The 15,908-nt window shown below is 43.5% G+C and overlaps 1 protein-coding gene across 2 annotated transcripts in view; it reads right to left on the reverse strand.

Annotated features, from left to right (window-relative positions):
• Positions 1–434: 434 nt before the first annotated feature.
• wdr91 (WD repeat domain 91) overlaps positions 435–15,908 on the reverse strand; it is a 51,784-nt gene continuing 36,310 nt past the window's right edge. For both annotated transcript variants that reach the window (XM_083649705.1, XM_083649704.1), the window contains exons 12-18: positions 14,493–14,587; positions 13,595–13,748; positions 11,063–11,171; positions 9,834–9,946; positions 7,063–7,170; positions 5,609–5,698; positions 435–1,895 (exon numbers count right to left, since the gene is read on the reverse strand). In XM_083649705.1, coding sequence (XP_083505831.1) covers positions 1,731–1,895; positions 5,609–5,698; positions 7,063–7,170; positions 9,834–9,946; positions 11,063–11,171; positions 13,595–13,748; positions 14,493–14,587 — 834 coding nt within the window. In that variant the 3' untranslated portion in view covers positions 435–1,730. The remainder of the gene's footprint in view (positions 1,896–5,608; positions 5,699–7,062; positions 7,171–9,833; positions 9,947–11,062; positions 11,172–13,594; positions 13,749–14,492; positions 14,588–15,908) is intronic.

Consider the following 15,908-nt stretch of genomic DNA (forward strand, 5'->3'; position numbering starts at 1 on the left):
AGAAAAGGAAGTGACGGTGGCAAGAGAGACCCGCTGTACAGGAAGCTGGGAAAAATGGTAGGGCTGTCCCAGAGTCTATTTTTCAAATAAAAATAGACTCTGGGTTCCCAGATTGGGTTCACCTGAACATGTGGAAAAACTTGCTTGAAAAACAAACGGCGTGGATGTTATGGACTTTCCAATTTTGAAATTTTAACCCATGAAGCCGAATCGAAAAATATTATCTATATATATCTGGAGCATCTAGTAACAAGCAATATCTGTCATTGTGCCAAATGTCATGTTTCTGCGATGTACCAACTCACGGGAATTTGCCTCGAGGCAGAAAAGGAATGTGCCATGCCATGTGCATTGCGCACTACATGTATTTACAAACATCCTGATCCCTCATATAGTATTTGATTCTTTATTATAGTTTATTTACTGAATGCCATACACTAAATGTACAAAGACAAAATAGGAAATTACATAATTGTGTTTTAGATGCATCTTTTCCTCCTTTTTAAGTTAGTGAGTTTCACCCTTCTGTGTCTGAGTTCCATCCAGAAAACCTTGTTTTACTGCCACTGTCATTATTTTAACAAACTGGATTTTTTAAAGAGACTGGGCAGAAGAGAAAAGGTCCCACCAGCTGTCTGCTTGTTACTCACGTCCACATAATGTTGGCAGTGGTTCCCAAACTGGGCTACGCGTACCCCTAGGGGTATGTGGAGGTACTACAGGGGGTACTTGAGAGAAAGGGGAAAATTGAGAAAGTAAGAATAAATCATGGAAATAAACGAAACGTTAAAATAAATCTGCTCAGGAAGCGCTAATTGCAACTATTTCACTCCATTTCTTATTTTGTAATATTATATTTTTTCAAAAGGTTGTATAATTCATTAGTTTTCTAAGCAAAATGTTGTAGTCGGGTAAAGGACTTGGATTCAGAAATCAGGGAAAGGGGGTTTGAGAATCACTGCTGTACACAGTAAACTGCCAGGACATCAAATGTTCCTCCAAAAGCCTCTGAAGCAACATTTAAAGGGACAGTTCACCAAATATTTTATTTTTATTTTTCCTCTTGCCTGTAGTGCTATTTACCCATCTTTAGAGAATAAGAATAACAGATTGTGGTTGTGGTAATTTGCATGGATCTGACCTAAAGTCTGAACTGGCAGTAAAAAAATTCTGAGGGGGCAAATATTTTTATGTAGTAAAACAGAACCCCCCTTATTCTCAATATATGTAGGAAAGCCATACATCCCATGAATGCCCTAGGTCTCTGGTTTGTGGTTGTAAAGTTTCATGAGGCTGTGATTATCCCACAATAGTTCATTTTATACAGTGAGGTCAAGTTAAAAAAAAGTCTCACGACAATGAAATGGTTACTATGAGGGACTGCATGGGACTAGCATTCGTTGGGCATGTCTGTAAAGGGGAGACTCATGGATACCCATAGAATACATTCTCATTCCGATATCTTGAGGTGAGTGGTCTGAAAATGACAATGCCAGTCTTTCCCTCAACAAAATTTGGAGTGTTATTTAGTCCCCTTCCTGACAAGCTAGCATGACATCGTTGGTACCAATGGAGCCTTTAGGTCCTCTAGTTGAATTAGTTTAATAGAACACTGGTATCTTTACTCTAGCTTTAGAAATGAAGCCACTACAGCCTCAGAAAGACAGTAATGTCAAGGCGTGAGGAGTAGAAGAGGTGTTAAACTGGGGGGTGGGGGTGGGGTCAGTCAGTTAGGACTTCTGGGCCAGGAGCGTGCTCAGTTTGATCTTCCCATCCATGGAGGCGGTGAGGCAGGTACCGCAGTCCACGGCCGAGCACCAATCAACCGTCACCACCGGCGCCTTGTGCCCGCCCAGCGACAGCACGCTGTCCAGAGCCGGCTCCCCATTGGTCAGCTGGAGAGGGCAGGATGATTGACAGAGGGAGACAGATGTCAGCAAATTCATATATTTAATATCATTTCACAAGTTTTGAAATCAAATTAAATTACTTTTATTATTTTATTATTTTTGGGGCATTTTTGCCTTTATTAGACAGGACAGTAGGCAGACAGGAAAGGTGGGGAGAGAGAGAGGGGATGACATGCGGCAAAGGACCTCAGGTCGGATTCGAACCTGCATCGACCGGGCGAAAGACCGAGCCTCCGTGATATGCATGCTACCAGGTGAGCCACCAGGACGCACAAATTTAATTATTTTTTTAAACAAGTTTTGATATCAAATTAGATTAATTTTAAGTGTTTATTTTTTATTTTATAATTTTTTTCTGATTTCCCCCCCATTTTCTCCCCATTTGTACTTGGCCAATTAGCCCCCTGCTGCCCCGGTTGCTGGTCCACCCTCTGCCGATCTAGGGAAAGCCATAGACTAGCACCATGCTTCCTCCGACACATGCGCAGTTGCCAGCTGCTTCTGTTCACCTGACAACTCCTTGTCACCAGCTTCACCAGCAGGACATAGCACGTGGGAGGATTCCCACCAGTTTGCAATGAGTGGTAATGCAGGTGACATCCAAACAGTGTTGCATTATGTGACATTACTAATGTCACATAATGTCACTATATACTGCAAAGGCTTCCATCAAAGGACCATAGCCTCAATCAACATTGTGAGTGACTCTTATTTTTTATTTTTTTAGATGAAAATCTTTGAGATTATAACTTTAAATCAGGATTCTGAGAATAAAGTCAGAATTCAGAGTTACTGTCAGAATTTTGAGAAAAAAGTTAGTTAAAAGTCAGAATATCCTTTGTAGCTGGGCTGGTTCTGATTGGATAAGACCACAGTAGCTCTGGATAAGACTATCAGGCTAAGCCAATCAGAGACAGAGTGCGGCATAATAGGCGTTGGCTTCGGCTGACCGGGTGTATCCTTATTTTCAAAGTAAAAGCTTATGCAGAGTCGTGTAAGTGTAACTTAATTACATTTTTCATGACATACTCTTATTTTTTAAGCAGCGGTGGCAAGGTTTCAGTGGCTGCGGGCCACTGCCACTGAATGTACATAGCGGAAACCCTGATGGTGCGGCTGATGATAGTTATACCTGTTTTACATCAAAAGTACCACTTATAAATGTGTTTTTGTTACCCAGGAAACTACCCCGTAGTTTGCTCACACCACACGGCTGCCCAGCGCCAGCCCAGCCAAAACAAAATGGAAACTTCCAGTTAAAACTTTCAAAATAATGTAATAAATAGCCTTACTGATGCACGTTGGAGGGGAAAAGGGTGTTTCAACAAACGAAGCAGCAAACTTTGTATCAAAAATACTCGTGATGTTAAGATTACATATGGAGTGAATCTGTGGCTGTAAAGCATTACTCAAAAAATTAAAATTTATGTTAACATTACAACAAGGGTTTTATTTTGAAAGAGCTAAAGCGGATGACCACTTATTCTGGCTGACTTGACGCAGTCTATGCGCCTGATGCTCATGCACAAGAGACGCTTTTTTCTTTCTGCATATTCGGTCAATGTAAAGACATTTTAAAGTAATTAAGTTAAGAAAGTCAAAATTCAGCCTGTGGGAATCACTGAATCACTGACTCGTGCCAGAAAAGGGGAGGCAAGAGGAATAGAAGAAGCAGGGGTGGAAAATAACGATTTGGAACACTGCCAACATTTATATCGCCAGTCGTTCACATGCGAGGCGTTAATAACCCGCCTCACTTCGAGGGTCGCTCTATCAGCTACACGGGACGGCTTGGCAACTTTTAGACTGAAGAAAAAGCCAGTAGTTTGTGGATATTAGTGGCATTTTTGGCCAATCTAAAAAGGGCTTTACACAACTATAACACGAGGCATGCCAAATGTTTACACCTCCCATTCCGTACTGGGCTCTGCCAAACCTCTATTAGATATAGGGGCGCTCAGTTATGGAACAGTTATAGTCAAATTGCACTTCAGTCTACTTAACACTTTCAAATATAGTACAGGCTTAGGACGTGCCAACTTAACTATACAAACTGATCATATCTGTTTCTTGCTTTATGTCTGTTCCATAAGGAGTCGTCTGTGAACACTAGTGTGCTTCAGTATGTGCTGTGCTCGCACACTAGCATGCACATCTACACACTGATGTATACACACACCCACACATGCACATGTACACACTGATGTATACACACACCCACACATGCACATGTACACACTGATGTATACACACACCCACATGCACATGTACACACTGATGTATACACACACCCACACATGCACATCTACACACTGATGTATACACACACCCACACATGCACATGTACACACTGATGTATACACACACCCACATGCACATGTACACACTGATGTATACACACACCCACATGCACATCTACACACTGATGTATACACACCCACATGCACATCTACACACTGATGTATACACACACCCACACATGCACATGTACACACTGATGTATACACACACCCACATGCACATGTACACACTGATGTATACACACACCCACACATGCACATCTACACACTGATGTATACACACACCCACACATTCACATCTACACACTGATGTATACACACACCCACACATGCACATGTACACACTGATGTATACACACACCCACATGCACATGTACACACTGATGTATACACACCCACATGCACATGTACACACTGATGTATACACACACCCACATGCACATCTACACACTGATGTATACACACCCACATGCACATCTACACACTGATGTATACACACCCACATGCACATGTACACACTGATGTATACACACACCCACATGCACATCTACACACTGATGTATACACACCCACATGCACATCTACACACTGATGTATACACACACCCACATGCACATCTACACACTGATGTATACACACACCCACACTCTCACTCGCATGCACATCTACACACTGATGTATACACACACCCACACATGCACATCTACACACTGATGTATACACACACCCACACATGCACATCTACACACTGATGTATACACACACCCACACACGCACATCTACACACTGATGTATACACACACCCACATGCACATCTACACACTGATGTATACACACACCCACACATGCACATCTACACACTGATGTATACACACACCCACACATGCACATCTACACACTGATGTATACACACACCCACATATGCACATCTACACACTGATGTATACACACACCCACACACGCACATCTACACACTGATGTATACACACACCCACATGCACATCTACACACTGATGTATACACACACCCACACATGCACATCTACACACTGATGTATACACACACCCACACATGCACATCTACACACTGATGTATACACACACCCACACATGCACATCTACACACTGATGTATACACACACCCACACACGCACGCATGCACACACGCTCATGTCATTATTTGATTTATTTGATTCTTTTGCTGCTTACAAAAAGCTTTTGTGCTTGTTTGTTTTTGTTTTTAATTGCATGACTTTTGTATTTGTTTATGCTATTGAAGTGGGATTCCTACTTTAAGCCCTACTAGGGCTTTTCTCAATCTCACCTGCACAATCTGCCCATCTTTTGTTGTTGTGTTTCTACTGTTTTTTATCATGTAAATAAAGACATCTAAATCTACCCTGTATATGAGTCCTCCGTTGCTGGAGCAGGTGAGCACATGCTGTCCCTCTGAGTCGAAGGCCAGCAGCCGGCCGCGAGGCACCTGGACCTGCCAGGGAGAGAAGACTCACTGATCAGCTGATCCACTGTGAACATGTGACCATACCAAACATCTTAACCTGCCACCATCTCCCTCTCATCCATAGGGCATTCACAACTACGTACTGAATTAGTAATATCGGGGAATATATATCATATTCTATTACACCCAATAAAAATGATCAATTCTTGTCAAAAAGGTCTGAAAACCAGCCAGTAAAGGGTTAACTATAGTAGAGTCCTGATTGGCTATGAGAGGCTAGTTAGGATAGTTCCTGTAGCTGAGTAGCATCAGGCGTCAACCCGTTCCTCTCTAACTAAATTTAAAGAAATAAAAATATAAAACTAAAAATATCGCGTCCCTCAGTCCTCTCTTGACATCAACGTTCCTCTGCTGATTTCTTGGTGGGTAGACAGCTGCTTGCAAACATGATAGATCGCTGGCTAAAAAGGAAAACTAGTCCTCAGAAGGGGAACCGGCTCAGAAAAAACAAACAGGACAAGTCGAACAACAAGGCACTTCTAGCTGAAACGTCAACACAGAGTAACGTCAGTGTCAGTGATGTTTAGCGTTACGTTATTGACGATATAATGACATTCATTATTAACGTTAATCCTCCTTAGGCCGAGTGCCAGTGATGTCAACGATGTTGTCGCACTCACCACTCAAATGGCATTTCTCATAAAGCAGCCGTGAAAATCTGGTGGAAGCATTTTCAATAAAAAGTGAAACGACACACAGATGGTTTATAGAACTCTCCCTAATGCAAAATTCAAACAGGTTTAGTTGCCAGTAACATGACAGTAAGAAAGGCAGATGTAGTGAGCAAAGATGGATGATTTAATATTCCATAGCTCTGACCTAACCAAATCAAACTGACATCGCTATTGTGAACACAAAACAAAGAACACTTCTGATATAATATGATATTAGTGTTTTAGTAGAGTGTATCACTCAACACAAAAAAATGAAGGCTTTCATAGAAGCAAAAGCCTATAGCTTAGTCTGCAGAAGAAACATGACAAAAGCCATAGTAATTTAGACTCAGGTGTGCATAAACTACTTCCTTTTTTAAATACAAAAATGTGAAATTACAGTATTATCGCTTATTGGACAGGAGAAGCAGGTATTTGTTGTTATAGTATCGCCTGAGAAAATCCCCCCCAAAGTCTATAGATCCCCCCCATCTGAAGAACATAAGGGGGGAATTCCCCCCTAGTTTGCAAAGTGAATTTTAAGCCCTGCTTACCTTATATAAAATATATATATAAAACCTTACTAATGTCAGTTTGAACCACTTGTTTGTGTAAATAAACTAAAGCTTGGAGTTAGAACATTGTGTCCCGGTGTAGTTTCCATGGAAACGTGGTTACCTGTTTGTAGCCACTGTATCCAGACAGGATGAACGGCCCGGTGGCATCCTGAGGCAGAGCCTGCTCTGACTGCTTCTCCCCACAACGATGGATGTTCCACTGGATAAACTACACACACACACACACACACACACACACACACACACACACACACACACACACACACACACACACACACACACACACACACACACACACACACACACACACACACACACACACACACACACACACACACACACACACACAGTGAAAATGAAGTCAACCCCAGGGGGTTCCTCCGTACATAACCCCCCACTAAAAACATGCAGAAGATCGTCATCCGACCAGTGACGACAACATCTGAAGTTGGTCCAATGAAGGTACCCGAGGGCTGGAAAGAAATAGCGACCACTGCTCCTGGCCTGCCCCCCAGAGGAAAGGACAAGCCTGGATGGATCAAATGCAGAGGACATATTTCACCGGCCACCGTCGACATGAGTGTGTGTTGTGGCCGCATGCATGTGTTGATGTGTGTTGTGTGACAATAAAGACGGGCTTCCGTCTGAAATCGTGTTTTTTAATCGTGTTTTTAAGTACACTACCAAAATACAGTTCAGTGTGACTTGGCTGATTAGACCAGTCATATCAAAATGAGCACCTAAGCCTGAACAAATTGATACAAAAGGTTTTTCAATTGATTCTGGTACTATTGGGCATGTTAAAGTTATAATCCGGAAGATTTTCATGTAAATAAATGTCTGTAAAGTCACTATATATCCTCAACTGAGTTAACACAATGGTGATTATGGCCTATGGCTCATTGATAAAAGCCCTGCATCTCTCTGTATTGCAACAATTATGAACTTGTGTCTGTGGTGACACTTTCCCCGCCCCAAACTAAAAAAACAAAGATATCACAAGCGGCGCACAGTTCTTGACGTGTTTCCCATCACCCAGCAGTGATTGTCTGCAACAGAGGTTAGGCGGAGTAGGTTATTATGGATCTCACTCTGATCCCACTGGAGATTTGGGCAGAACACACCCTGCGCCCGCCTTCGCAGCAGTCAAGAGCCGGGATTGGCCAGGAGCGAGCCCTTTGTTCCCTTTTGACAGCTCAAATCTCCCACACATGCACACTGCGCTCAGCCGCCCACGTGTCAATAGTGATCTCCAGTGGGATCTATAACAACGCACCGCTGACAAACTTCTTCTTCTTTTGAGTTGTGTGGCAGTTGGCATCCATTGTTGCATTAGCGCCTGAACTCCACACTGTAAACCTCTCCTTCACATAGCACTCTCATAATGCTACCACACATCTATGGAGATGTGTGGATGAGTGGAAATGATTTTTGATTTCAGAAAAAAAGGAGGGACACATCAACTGTAAACTAGCTTATTTACAATATACTATACCAATATACTATCCTTTCATACACATATTCAAAATAGACACTTTTTTCATACACTTATTATTATTGAATTGTATATTTAAGCAATATAGCATGAGAGCCAGTGTGTTGTGGCAAATATATCCCGCTGAGCAGCGGGATATATGCCACAACACACGCAGCTCGAGTGCTATATTGCTTTTATAAAACGGTTTCCAAGTATGATAATATAATAATAATAATAATAATACTATAAGTCCGACTGGCATGGTATTCTGGTAGAGTCAGTTGAAACACTACTGTAAGGCGGGACCGCAAGAACGTGCGGGTGATTTGATTGGATCGTTCTGGAGACTGAAGTTGACATTGGCCAATCCTGGCGCTTGCTGAGCAGCTGAGAGCTTCTGGAAAGCCCGACACCAACTAACGTTACGGGGTTAAATGCGGGGTTAACAGCCTTTTTTTTGCAAAGAAGACATTAGCCCGCGTCTATTCTTGTACAAAACATAATTTTCTGCGAAGTATTAGTAAAGTTATAAGCGAAGATCGATTCACAAGGATCTGACAGCTGTCTCCGCCATTTGTTTTTTCTACATTGTCATTTGAGGTAACCAAAGCCTTTTAGTAAGAGAGTTGCCATGGCAACTCATAACCCATGGCCATGGGTTATTGAACTCGGTTACTGGAATTATACAATGGCTGTGAACCAATCAGATTGCTTGATTTGAGAGAGCCATTTTATAATGTGCGACACGAGATGTAGTTGATTGACAAAACTAAACCTTACCTTTCAGTTTCAAGACAAACTGTGACTATCTTAGAAAAATCTCGGTAACGTCTCTCTCCGTTCACCAGCGTTCATATTTTTTCAGATGCTGGAACAGGGAGAAAGGCAGGAAGTGACGTTCACTTTGGCTCTCTAATTAGCCAACTTTTGCCCGTTATCACCAAGCCCCCAGGAATAGCGCTGGGCTTTGAAGCCATTTGAACATGCTGGCGAAGCTCTGTATTGCAAGTCACGTGACGCCATGCAGCCCAGAAAGGATTACGGGATTTATACAATGGCTGTGAACCAATCAGATTGCTTGATTTGAGAGAGCCGTTTTATAAAGTAGTTATTAATGTAAATGTTTAATTATCCTTTGTTTGTTATTCTTGTTAGTTTTAGCCTGAGCATACATTTTCCTTTTGTGTGCGAGTGCATTGAGAGTTAAGCGAACGGGAGCCAATTTCCTTGTATGTGCACATACTTGGCCCATAAAGCGAGTAGCTGTTGCCAAGCGACACTTTGTGAGCAGGCTACAGCAGATCAGCGGTAACGACGTGTACACACACACACACACACACACACACAGACACACACACACACACACACACAGACCCACACACACACACACACACCTTGCCGTCCTCTCCTATGCTGAAGACTGTGTTTTCGTCATAGCTGAACTCCACACTGTAAACCTCTCCGTCATGAGCTTTCCAACTCATAGCACTCTCATAACGCTGCATATCTACAGGAGAGAGGGAGAGAGAGAGTTAGAGAAATGTATCAGAATCACATTGGGTTTAATAATATAACAAGTAGACAATCAGAATCAGAATCACTTTTATTACCACAATAAAGACGACATATGAGTGTAGGTATGAAGCGTAGCGGTCATATCAATATTCAGAGATAAAAGGACAATTGGAAAAATATCTAAAAGACAAAATCACAGCATTGCAAGTAGGGCTGGGCGATAAAACGATAGCAATATATATCGCGATAGAGACGTCATCAATACAATAAAACAATTTTGTTCGATAGGACGTTCGATAGCACGGCTGCATGAAAAAGTGCCCCTTGTTAACGGAGCGTGCTACAAGTGACATGGAAACAGCCAATCATTTAACAGACAGGTCAGACAAACCCCGAGTGTGCACCCGCCCCAGCTCATAAACAGCCAATCATATCCCTTGACAATGGGCAGTGCTAGTATTGCAAATCGCAATGGGCTGACTTGACTTCTGGATGTGAAACTTCCTACTTTGGTGCAGACAGAGCCACTCTCCCAGCAGTAAAACCGTTCTTCCAAAAGCTTTCCTTTTCTGATTAACTCAAATTTTTCATTCAAAGTGAACCTTGAACCCCCCCCCCATCCCACACACACACACACACTGCACTCCGTCAGGTCCCCTTAAGCGTAAGTGTTGACTACAAACCGGTCAGGTTCACTTCATTTTGATCAGGTGAAGCGCAGCATGCGTGCGAGTGCTGTTACACCCCTTTTGACGGAGCCTGCCGATTTTCGATGCAAGACGAAAGTCTGTCTCAAGAGATTAGCACTCAGATGACTGCAAACTCCTGCTAGTGTCCTGTGAGACGTTTTAGTGTCCTGTGAGATGTTGTGTGTGTGTGTGTGTGTGGTGTGTGTGTGTGTGGTGTGTGTTTGTGTTCATGCCAATTTGGGTGGGTGAAGGAAATGCAGGGTGGCAGAGTAGGGTGACTGCCGCTGACCATCCTGCATTTAGGAAAATCACTGTGGTCGCAGCTATTGCGAATTTGTGCTTGCTTCTATATACTGTAATGTAATTACACGTAATGTAATGTAATGTAATGTAATGTAAATGTAATGTAATATACTGACCAAACAGCCTGATGACTCCGTCAGCAGCTCCAGTAACCAGCAGGTTTCCGTTGTGGTTGAAGGCTGTACAGTTAATGGCTACTGGTTCTGGTTCTAGAGAGAACTGGAGCTGAAAGAGACAGTGAGGAAGAGATACAAGTTAATCCACTTTCAGACATGAACTCTGGACTATGTTCATGGAATCAGGTCCGGACATTCCCGGAGTTACCCTTTCAGACAAGAGGCATTGTTTAGTCGCATTTGTTTTCACACATGGTAAAATCCTCCGTGTGGTTTGGCCGAGTAGAGAGTGCAGGGGAGTGCAGTGTACAGTGTCTCACCAACTGCATAAGCCTCTATGATATGTCTTTTGCTATTTCCAATCCAGAAAAGAGATCTGTCTCACTCGCTTTCTCTCTCTCTCTGAGCAGAGCCTTTCTGTGTGTGAGGAGGGGAGGGGTTCTTGTTCAAACCCAATGTTTTATGGTCACTCATGATTCAGTAGGTCACGGGTTGGCTTGGTTCCAGCCTTAAAACTCGTTATAGAAGGATTTTTCAAAATGTCTATGGAGAAAGTGAATGGGGATCTTCCGGGGCAATGACGTGACTTTTTCCTGATGTCATTGCTACACAGTGGTGATGCTACACAGTGGAGATGCTACACAGTGGAGATGCTACACAGTGGAGATGCTACACAGTGGAGATGCTACACAGTGATGATGCTACACAGTAGAGATGCTACACAGTGGAGATGCTACACAGTGGAGATGCTACACAGTGGAGATGCTACACAGTGATGATGCTACACAGTAGAGATGCTACACAGTGATGATGCTACACAGTGGTGATGCTACACAGTAGAGATGCTACACAGTGGAGATGCTACACAGTGGTGATGCTACACAGTAGAGATGCTACACAGTGGAGATGCTACACAGTGGAGATGCTACACAGTGGAGATGCTACACAGTAGAGATGCTACACAGTGGGGATGCTACACAGTAGAGATGCTACACAGTGGAGATGCTACACAGTAGAGATGCTACACAGTGGGGATGCTACACAGTAGAGATGCTACACAGTGGAGATGCTACACAGTAGAGATGCTACACAGTGGAGATGCTACACAGTGAAGATGCTACACAGTGGAGATGCTACACAGTGGTGATGCTACACAGTGGTGATGCTACACAGTGGAGATGCTACACAGTGGTGATGCTACACAGTGGAGATGCTACACAGTGGTGATGCTACACAGTGGAGATGCTACACAGTGATGATGCTACACAGTAGAGATGCTACACAGTGGAGATGCTACACAGTGATGATGCTACACAGTGGTGATGCTACACAGTAGAGATGCTACACAGTGGAGATGCTACACAGTGGTGATGCTACACAGTAGAGATGCTACACAGTGGAGATGCTACACAGTGGAGATGCTACACAGTGGAGATGCTACACAGTAGAGATGCTACACAGTGGGGATGCTACACAGTAGAGATGCTACACAGTGGAGATGCTACACAGTAGAGATGCTACACAGTGGGGATGCTACACAGTAGAGATGCTACACAGTGGAGATGCTACACAGTAGAGATGCTACACAGTGGAGATGCTACACAGTGAAGATGCTACACAGTGGAGATGCTACACAGTGGTGATGCTACACAGTGGTGATGCTACACAGTGGAGATGCTACACAGTGGTGATGCTACACAGTGGAGATGCTACACAGTGGTGATGCTACACAGTGGAGATGCTAGACAGTGGTGATGCTACACAGTGGAGATGCTACACAGTGAAGATGCTACACAGTGGTGATGCTACACAGTGGAGATGCTACACAGTGGTGATGCTACACAGTGGTGATGCTACACAGTGGAGATGCTACACAGTGGTGATGCTACACAGTGGAGATGCTACACAGTAGAGATGCTACACAGTGGAGATGCTAGACAGTGGTGTTAGCAATTAACCGTGTTATTGTTTACTTCCGCTTTCCAAACCCCCGGAAACCGACTAAGCCTGGCCTAGCATAGTGCAAATTGCACCCAAGCCCATAGTCAATGTCCATGTCGCGAGCAGAGCAGCCCATGTTTGAATAATACAGGCTCTTGTCCAGGGCGAGCAAGTGGGTGTGTGCTTACACGCTAACGAGTGAGCTCTATAGGCTACATCCAGAGAGGGAGAGAGAGAGAGAGAGAGAGAGAGAGAGAGAGATCCAAAATGGACACATATGTGGTTAACAGAACGGTGCTCTGTCTAGAAACTAACTGATGCTAATTTCAACCCAAATACCCACAGGTATTATCTTGTTCTTCTTCCATCTCTTCACCCTTTCTTCCTATTTTCATCTATTCTGTTTCCTATCATTTGTATATTCTTCCTAAAATGCTAATGCTAATAGAAATGCTACAGTAGTTCCACCCTGTAATTGACTAACTGAATGGATGTTATACTGACTGCATCACAGACTGAAAACACTTGTAAACTAATTAATGAATTGATGAATTTGTTGATAGTGGTTAGGGTTAGGGTTGATAGTGCTACCTGTTGTTTGACTGTCTTGGTGTCCCAGAGCAGCAGCTGTCCAGACACAGGTATGGGGAGGCGTGGACCAGACTCCAGGCTTCCTGAGCGATTGACAGCTGCAGCCGAACAGACGAACGACGAGCCGCTGGGACTGCAAGCTAGAGACAATATACTGAAGAGGGGGAGAAGTCCGCTCAGTTAGCCTGACGTTAATGTGAACATGCTAATGCTAGCTGCTACTAGATATGTTAGCTACTGTGCTAATCCGATGTGTTAACAAGAAGACAGTGATGGTTAGCTGACTAGATACTATGGTTAGCTAGCTAGCTAACAAGCTGACATCATCTAAACCAGTGCTTCCCAAACTTTTTTCTGAGTAGCCACTTTAAACAAATACAAACTCCCCAATTTACAATAGGCCGTATCTATAAATCATGAGAAGAGCAAATTTGTGAATCAATGAACATTCCTGAGCATTTTTACTGCCATTTCCCTATCACCTTATATTATCTATATATATATACACATAAACTATTATTATTATTATTATTATTATTATATTATATTATTATTATATTATTCAGTTGGTTAATGAAATCACTGGGCTGAGCGCAGAGTGTTTGGTGTGGGAGATTCGAGCTGTCAAAAGGGAACAAAGTCTCGCTCCTGGCCAATCCCGGCATTTGACTGCTGCGTAGGCGGGCACAGGGCGTGGTCTGCCCCAAACCGCGGTGGGTTCCCTAATAACGCGGTAGCCCGCGATCAACGTAATGGCTAGCCCTGCACTACGCTTTAGCAACTTCATGCACTTAATTAGTTTTTAAGTGCACCCAAAATATTTTTCTAATTTCCTCTGAGACAGAATATATAGACTGATATATAGACTGAGCTGAGACAGACAGACAGAGAGGTTTACCGTGGATGAGTCTCATCGATGTTCATCTCATATAGATTCTTCTTGGCGTCGGTATCGTACAGCCGCACTGTACCAACACCACTACCTAGTAACAACTGAGACACACACACACACACACACACACACACACACACACACACACAAACACACACACACACACACACACACACACACACACACACACACACAAACACACACACACACACACACACACACACACACACACACAAACACACACACACACACGTTTTGTGTCTGTGTCATAGAACAGTTTGAAGAACTCTCTCCTCTTTTTGTTGTGTTCACACAGCAGGACCTGCGAACCATCGTAGTTCTTAATGCCGATTTGAGGGACTTTTCTTTCTAGCTCTACTCCAGTGTAGCTACTCTCCCAGCACAAGAGCAACTTTGGGTGGTCCAGACGTAAGTGTACGTTGATTGGTGGAACTTCTAGATATGCCCCGAGGTGGATATCATCACTAACCTTAACTCATTGAGTGCCAGCCACTTTTGGAGAACGGACGCTCCCAGTGCCAGAGTTTCAGAGCGTTTTCAGTGATTTCTCGAGGCCCACAGAATATTGTGTGATATTACTCTGTAAACACTGAACACACACAAAGAACGATGAGACTCTATTCTATCATCTGCAAAAAAAAGTTTATTGATCCCATTTTCCGTTCTTTAGTTATGAGCCGGAGAAGATAGCTTGATTCATCCAAAAACAGTAATTTTTTCCTAGAAGCTGAGATAATTGGCCTTTTGTGAAATTAAACATTTCAAGCACATCACTGACTCTGAAGCTAATCTTTTCTAATGTAGTCACACCTCAAAAATAATTTCCTTCAATAAAACAGTTTAGGCCAGGGAATTTTGTTTGGCAGAATAATATTTTTAGCTGCAACCATATATATATGGTTATTTTAGCTGGCCCCTGCGTGCGTTGCTGGTTGCAGCTTCTTGCTGCTGGTGGGCATCGGATATTCTGGCTTGCGTTTGCCAACCCTGTCCTGCTGCCTGGGTCTGTCTGGGTGTTGTGTGGCTGTGTGCTGCTCTCCCCCCCCCCCCCCCCCGCCCCGCCTCGCCTCGCCTCGCCTCAACTGCACACTCCTCCCTGTATGGGAGGTGGCTCTCTGCTGAGTTTGCTCTGACTGCACTGTGAAGGGTGCGCGGCGACATCCAGCTTTTTCCGCGTGTGTTTGTCACCGGCTACTACTGTATGCTTCCAGTTGAGAATAATAACGATGATCATGCGAATGGGCTGTCGCAGCAGTGGAGGACCTCAATTGTGGGAGCAGATTGGCTGCTGCCTGTTGCAGGCACATCTAACGTTAAAACGCTTCATGCATATCGATGCATACGGATGCGATGTGATTTCCGTTTCCTCAATGACTTATTCTCTGTTTTTCTCTGCCTTTC

Source organism: Poromitra crassiceps, assembly GCF_964638095.1.
Source record: "Poromitra crassiceps genome assembly, chromosome: 13".
Taxonomy (NCBI): Eukaryota; Metazoa; Chordata; class Actinopteri; order Beryciformes; family Melamphaidae; genus Poromitra; species Poromitra crassiceps.